Here is a 7,614-nt window from a genome sequence, read left to right on the forward strand (position 1 = left end):
ATATGGGCAGTGGTGATGGAAATAGTAGAGTTACACAACTAAAAAGAAGATATAAAAACTTTGGAATGTACGATGTTAGAAGTCCACATTGATAACAAGGGTACTGGGAAATTTCACGAAGGCATTGTACTAAAACCCAAGACCACCTAGATAAATTCATGGCACATGATAAAATATGCCTCAAATGCACTGATCCATAGCTTTTTCTGTATGCGAGTGATATTGAAATAGAAGAAGTCGCCATATGAATTAGAATACATAACTAACCAAAACTCTGTCAAGCAGGTATGACATGGTCAAAAATTTCACCAGCATAAAATAGAACAGACAACGGACATGGAAAGAAACCTAATAAGGAGTAAATTTCCATTTGTGCTGAGGTGATATGTCGAATGATTTAATATGCTGAGTCAACGATACTCTTTCCAATATGAAAACCTCTACTCCACGAGATTTTTCATTCCCTCAACTTTTTCCATGTTTCTGTTGCTGCTTGTTCATATTTGCACCAGCTATGCCACCAATTATAATGAATGAGTTAAGGATACTGTCTAACTGGAAAAAATCTATTCCTTGAGAACTTTCCATTCCCTCAACTTCTCCCGCAATTCAATAGCTGCTTCATTCATACCCGCACCAGCTATCCCTGCAAGAATATTGGAATATACGATGGACTTAAGCTTGTGGCAACTTGATATCATCATTTTCAGCACTTGTTTTGCAGAGTCCAGTTTACTGTTTTGACATAATCTGTGAATAATAAACCTGTAACAATTATCTCTGACCCTGTGTCTGCTATTACCCATCTCTTTTAGTAGCTCCACAGCTTCTTCAATAAGATCAGCTCGACAGAATCCCCAGATTAGACATCTATATGTAACATCATCAGGACAAGTCCCATGCTTTTCCATTTGACGGTATAATTCCATAGCTTTCCCCATAAAACCATGCTTTGCAAGGCCATCAATGACTATGTTATAAGTGATTATACTAGGAGAACAACCGCTATCACTTAAACAGTGAACAATTTGGATGGCCTTGTCCACCATTGCCTCCTTACAAAGAGCACGCAGAAGTGTATTATAGGTGATTATGTCAGGTGTACAGTTTTCAGAGACCATCTGATTAAAAAAGTCAATTGCACGATCCAGAAGCCCATGCTTGCACAAGCCATTAATTAAAATATTGTAAGTCACAACGCTAGGAGGATGTGAACTTTCATTCATGACGGAAAGAATCTCATCTACTCCATCCCAACATCCATAGGTAGAGAAGGAATGGAGAAGAGTATTGTAAGTCACAGCATTGGGCTCAAGGCCATGCGATAGAAGATTATAGATTAGTAAAGCTGAATCTTCAAAATTCCCTTGCTTACAAGAAAAATTTATCATGGAATTGTAGGTCACAAGATCTGGACAACATCCCTCAACTGCCAAGTCCTCCATTACCTCAAGGGCACGAATAACACCACAATGTTTGCAGACTAATTCAACAAGAATTGTACTGGTGATCAGATAAGGAGGACATCCTTTTCTTAACTGATCCTTCCAAAACTGAATTCCTTGATCATATTTACTACGGTCAAACATTGCACGCAGTATAGTATTATAAGTGATAACATCGGGAAGGCAACCACTCAGGCTCATGTAGTCCAAGAAATCAATGGCAGAGTTCAAAAGCTCTTTTCTACAGAGACCACTGATTAACATATTATATGTGATAATATCTGGAGTCCCACCAGACATAACCATGGTTTGTAGAACATTCACTGCTTTGCCTGGCTGTCCAACATTGACGAGGCCCCTAATCAAGTTTATGCAGGAAGGATAGTCTGGAATTTGGTTTTGACGAGACATCAGGTCAACTAATTTTGACGCTTCAAGCAATTTTCCGTGACTGCAAAAACTTCTAAGGATTTTGTTGTTAGTTGTCTCATCATTTTCAACCAATGGTCCATGTAAAGTCAACCTTAATGAACTAGAAAGTTTCTTTAACTGTTGCTCATTTGATCTCGTCTCAACGTCTCTGTTTAAGCTCCCATTAGTACCCTCTTTAACTCTATCAAGGCAGATACTTCCCTGCTTGTTACAGGATAATATATAACCAGTTTTTCCTGAACCAAGAACTCCATGCCATTGCAGAGAAGATTGATTACTGAAGTTACCCCTGAATGAATGTCTTAACAGAATTGCTGGAGTTTTTATTAGCAAGGATTGACTACTTCCAGTTTGGAGGTCTATATGGCTGGAACTTGAGTTCTGTATATGTAAGGTAGGAGCTCCAATCATCAGTTTCGGGACAAGTGTAGCCATTGCTTTCTTCACGACAACACCAACCTTCAAGAGAAAAAGAGCATTTCTTCAGAAACTACTCTGTTATTCCTGTGAAATGGAGGTACGCAGGATCACAGTGGCACATGTGCCATACTTGAATAGCATATCTTCAAGGTGGGGTGCAATCTTAGGCAAACTGGTAAAAATAGAAGCACCACTGATCCCAGTCTTGTCAGCTGAAAAAGGTAAGAAGAGGTCAGGGGGATGTAAGAGGACAATTGTCTTCCGAATAAAAACCATTAAGAGAGAACAGAAAATGCAAGACAACTTTTTGGTGGAGAAGGTTGAAACTTGACATCTTTTATCTACAACATCTTTTATCAGGAAATCTTTTTAGATACTCCATATCTAAACTTTTATCAGAAAGAGAGCATTCTTTAGTACCTAATGTTAGTCTACTCCCAGATGTATCTATAATGCCTACTATAGTACTAAATACTTGTAACTCATGTCTAAGTCACACCGTGCTCCCTTGTAGTTTTTTGTTATATATATGCAATATCTTTTCATTACCAAAAAAAAAATAAGAACTCTTCTGCCAAACCAGTAACTCTACACTCGGGAAAAAGAACTTCATATTCAGATTCGACTTGATTCAAAAAACTTCTCAAAAGAGAAAAGAGATGATATGAGTATCAGTTAAGGAGCTCCATGAGGAAATTCATCCATCACTCATAAGGGAGTCAAAATGCCATACAGTAACATCACTCAATCAACTTACATGTCAATTCCAAACTAGCTAGAGCCGGCTATACAAATCATTTTTAATCATTCAGCTCTATGTGAGGCCATATCATTCAAAATGCAAAACAGTAACATTACACACAAACCATTTGCTCACATGGAAAACACAAAGGGAATGGAGTCATCAATTTGTTCACCTTTTACAACAAATTTAGCTAACCCCACAAAGAAACACTTAAGTAACATCAATTTGTTCACCTATTACTACAAACTCAGCTAAAATTCAACAGGAAATCTGATATCCAAAACCATAACTAAGCTTGTGAAAAAATGACAAAAAAACTAACCCCACAAATCACCCTTTACAACAAATTTAGCTCAAATTCAACAATCTGATTCCGAAACCATAACTAAACTTGTGAAAAAAATGAGGGGGGGAAAACCAAATCCCACAAAGAAACACTTAAGTAACATCAATTTGTTTACCATTTACTACAAATTTAGCAAAAATTCAACAGTAATAGCTGATATCCGAAACCATAACTAAGCTTGTGAAAAAATGACAAAAAAACTAATCCCACAAAGTTTCACCCTTTACAACAAATTTAGCTCAAATTCAACAATCTGATCTCCAAAACCATAACTAAACTTGTGAAAAATGAGGAGGGGAAACCCCCAAGCCCACAAAGAAACACTTAAGTAACATCAATTTGTTCACCATTTACTACAAATTTAGCTAAAATTCAACAGTAATAGCTGATATCCGAAACCATAACTAAGCTTGTGAAAAAATGAAGGGGGGGGGGACCAAACCCACAAAAAACACTACAACAACAACAACAACAACAACCCAATGAAATCCCACAACATGGAGTCTGGGGAGGATAGAATGTACGCAGACCTTACTCCTACCAAGGTAGGACGGCTGTCTCCTGGAGACCCTCGGCTCAGTAAAAGCATAAATGCATAAAAAATGTTAGATAAGAATAGGAAATTAAAAGCTTTATGAGAAAAACAACAAACAAATAACGAATAGATAACAAATAAATACAAATAAATAAATACAAATAACAAATAACAATTAAATAAATAATGATAGCATCACAGGTAAAATAGAGTAATCAAAGCATAGAAAGTAATAAATAATAACAGAAATCAGAAGTCACAGCGCAAGAGATCGTAATGCACTACTACGCCTATGAATAGAGAAGAATAACGAGACTATGAACTAGCATTCTACCCTAATGTGGGTCCTCCACACTCTCCTATCTAAGGTCATGTCCTCCGTAAGCTGTAACTGCGTCATGTCCTGTCTAATCACCTCTCCCCAATACTTCTTGGGCCTACCCCTACCTCTTCTGTAACCATCCATGGCCAGCCTCTCACACCTCCGCACTGGGGCATGGGCATCTATGTCTCTCCTCTTCACATGTCCATACCATCTCAGTCGCATTTCCCGCATCTTGTCTTCCACCGAGGCTACTCCTACCTTGTCTCGAATAGCCTCATTTCTAATCCTGTCGCTCCTGGTGTGCCCACACATCCATCTCAGCATTTTCATCTCAGCAACTTTCATCTTTTGAATGTGAGAAGTCTTAACTGGCCAACACTCCGCCCCATACAGCATAGCCGGTCTAACCACCACTTTGTAGAACTTGCCCTTAAGTTTTGGTGGCACATTCTTGTCACATAGCACTCCGGAAGCGAGCCTCCATTTCATCCACCCTACCCCAATACGATGTGTGACATCATCATCAATCTCCCCGCTGCCTTGCATGATAGACCCAAGATACTTGCAACTACTTCTCTTTTGGATGGCCTGAGCACCAAGCCTAACTTCAACGCCAACTTCCTGAGGTGTCTCACTGAACTTGCACTCTAAGTACTCTGTCTTTGTCCTACTCAACTTAAACCCTTTAGACTCCAAGGTATGTCTCCAATCCTCCAGCTTAGCGTTAACTCCGCGGCGAGTCTCATCGATCAGGACTATGTCATCCGCGAAAAGCATACACCATGGCACCGCATCTTGAATTTGTCGCGTCAATCCATCTATCACTAAGGGAAATAAAAAAGGACTAAGAGCTGATCCTTGATGCAACCCCATCACCACTGGAAAGTGCTCTGAGTCCCCTCCTACTGTCCTTACCCTGGTTTTGGCTCCCTTGTACATGTCCTTGATCACCCTAATGTATGCCACAGGTACACCTTTAGCCTCCAAACATGTCCATAGTATTTCTCTTGGGACTTTATCATAAGCCTTTTCTAGGTCGATGAATACCATATGCAAGTCCCTCTTCCTCTCCCTATGCTGCTCCACCAGTCTCCTCATAAGATGGATGGCTTCTGTAGTTGAGCGTCCCGGCATAAATCCAAACTGATTCTCTGAAATAGACACGTCTCTCCTCACCCTCATCTCTACCACTCTTTCCCACAGTTTCATAGTATGGCTTAGTAGCTTAATACCTCTATAGTTGTTGCAACTCTGGATATCCCCTTTGTTTTTGTATAGAGGAATCATTACGCTCGACCTCCATTCTTCGGGCATCGTTGCCGTTTTAAAGATGACATTAAATAACCTAGTCAACCACTCCAAACCTACCGAGCTCGTGCTCTTCCAAAATTCCCCAGGAATCTTGTCAGGTTCGGTTGCTCTTCCCCAGCGCATCCTACGAACGACACTCTTAACCTCCTCGACCTTAATACTCCTGCAATACCCAAAATCGCGACGCCTCCCTGTATGTTCTAAATCTCCCAACACAAAGTCTTTGTCCCCTTCCTCATTCAATAGTTTATGGAAATAGGACTGCTATCTCTGTTTAATGAGGGTCTCGTCTACCAATTCTTTTCCATGCTCGTCCTTAATGCACTTCACTTGATTCACATCGCGTGCCCTTCTCTCACACACCCTGGCTAACCTGAACAATTTTCTATCCCCACCTTTCTCTTCTAGTTCAGCATAAAGGCGTTCAAAAGCTGTTGTTTTTGCCATCGAAACCGCCGACTTCGCCTCCTTTCTCGCTATCTTATAAAGTTCCACCACAAAAAACACTAATTAACATTAATTTGTCCACCTCAAATTCAACAATCTGATCTCCAAAACCATAACTAAACTTGTGAAAAAATGAGTGGGAAAAAACCCCAAGCCCACAAAGAAACACTTGAGTAACATCAATTTGTTCATCATTTACTACAAATTTAGCTGAAATTCAACAGTAATAGCTGATATCCGAAATCATAACTAAGCTTGTGAAAAAATGAGGGGGAACCAAACCCACTAGAAACACTTAAGTAACATTAATTTGTCCACCTCTTACTACAATTTTAGCTAAAATTCAGCAGTAATATGATATCCGAAACCATAACTAAGCTTGTGAAAAAATGACCAAAAAAAAACAACTAACCCCACTAGGGGTGTGCATCGGTCGGTTCGATTTGGTTTTATATATTATCAGTTCGATTTATCGATTTTCGATTTTTAAATATGCTAAACCAATAAGAACCCAATAAGATATTTTTTATTGGTTTTCGATTTATCGGTTTTTGATCGTTAATGGTTCGGTTTTCGATTTATCCAATAAGAAAATGGTCATAAAATAGTTACATGACTTCTCACTTCTCTAACAATTTGACACAATGCTACATATCTGATGTTAATCAAATTACAAATGTTTACAAACTTGCAAAAAGTGTGATAATCAAAGTACAAGCGACAGTAGATAGTAACACATATCAAAGTAAAACATTAAACAGTAAAACACTCTAATCAAACTATGATCAATTTTAGGATGATCATCAACTCACCAAAAATTATCCAAGTAAACAAAACAAACATTCATAGAAATAGTAAATTCACCAAAATAACCATTTTCTTACAAATTCACAACAGATGCATATATACTTACATATTCTTGATCCACTGATCTAAGAATCTTCAATCCCAGCTCTCTACATCCATTAAAAAAAAACAGTTCAGTACCAAAAAAAAATCCAATCACAAAACAACAACAACAATAAACACACTATAATCACACAAGTGGGGTCTAAGACGGATAACATGTACGCAAATCTTACCACTGCCTTCATCAAATCACAGAAACAGTTTAAACGAATAACTACATAAATTTAAAACAGTAAAAATCAAATCAAAGACCAAATATTCATAATCAGATTCAACAGATCTACGCTTAATCCTATATATTATTTTTTTAAAAAAAAAAACCTAATCCCGTACTGAAACAGAGATTGTACCCACCATATCAGCTCCCGGTCAACAAAAAAAAATCCAATCCACTTGTAATTTGCTTTGAATTTTACATCCAGAATACCAAAAACCCTAATTTTTTAGATGAATCTGTAATCCAGAAAAATTAAACCCTAAATTATAGATTGTCAAAATAATTTAAGAAATCCAAATACAGATGAATGAATCCTCTATTTAAATTTTTTTTCCTTATTTTGGTAGGCTAAACTCAGATAAAGATCGGATAAAGGTACACCGCTTGAAAGAATTATTTTCGATTTACCTTAAGGGGAAAAAAGAAATTGTGAAATAATAATAATAGTATCAATAATAATAATAATAATAAGAAGAAGAATC

The 7,614-nt window shown here is 37.8% G+C and overlaps 1 protein-coding gene across 2 annotated transcripts; it reads right to left on the bottom strand.

Moving 5' to 3' along the window:
• Window positions 1-68: 68 nt before the first annotated feature.
• On the bottom strand, window positions 69-7,614 carry LOC129870153 (pentatricopeptide repeat-containing protein At1g08610). Of its 2 annotated transcripts, none has more exons than XM_055944778.1 (3): window positions 7,541-7,614; window positions 6,920-6,962; window positions 69-2,509 (listed from the first exon to the last, which is right to left on the bottom strand). In XM_055944778.1, the coding sequence occupies exon 3, from the start codon at window positions 2,310-2,312 to the stop codon at window positions 567-569; it is 1,746 nt and encodes a 581-aa protein (XP_055800753.1). In that variant the 5' UTR covers window positions 2,313-2,509; window positions 6,920-6,962; window positions 7,541-7,614; the 3' UTR covers window positions 69-566. The 2 variants fall into 2 exon arrangements, with proteins under 2 accessions (XP_055800753.1, XP_055800754.1); XM_055944779.1 differs by lacking the exon at window positions 7,541-7,614 and adding an exon at window positions 7,270-7,489.

The sequence above is a fragment of the Solanum dulcamara genome, chromosome 10 (assembly GCF_947179165.1).
Source record: "Solanum dulcamara chromosome 10, daSolDulc1.2, whole genome shotgun sequence".
NCBI classification, from domain to species: domain Eukaryota; kingdom Viridiplantae; phylum Streptophyta; class Magnoliopsida; order Solanales; family Solanaceae; genus Solanum; species Solanum dulcamara.

Bases quoted from the DNA above. Each gene is read 5' to 3' on its own strand.
- LOC129870153 (XM_055944778.1), bottom strand. From the start codon at position 2,312: ATGGCTACACTTGTCCCGAAACTGATGATTGGAGCTCCTACCTTACAT.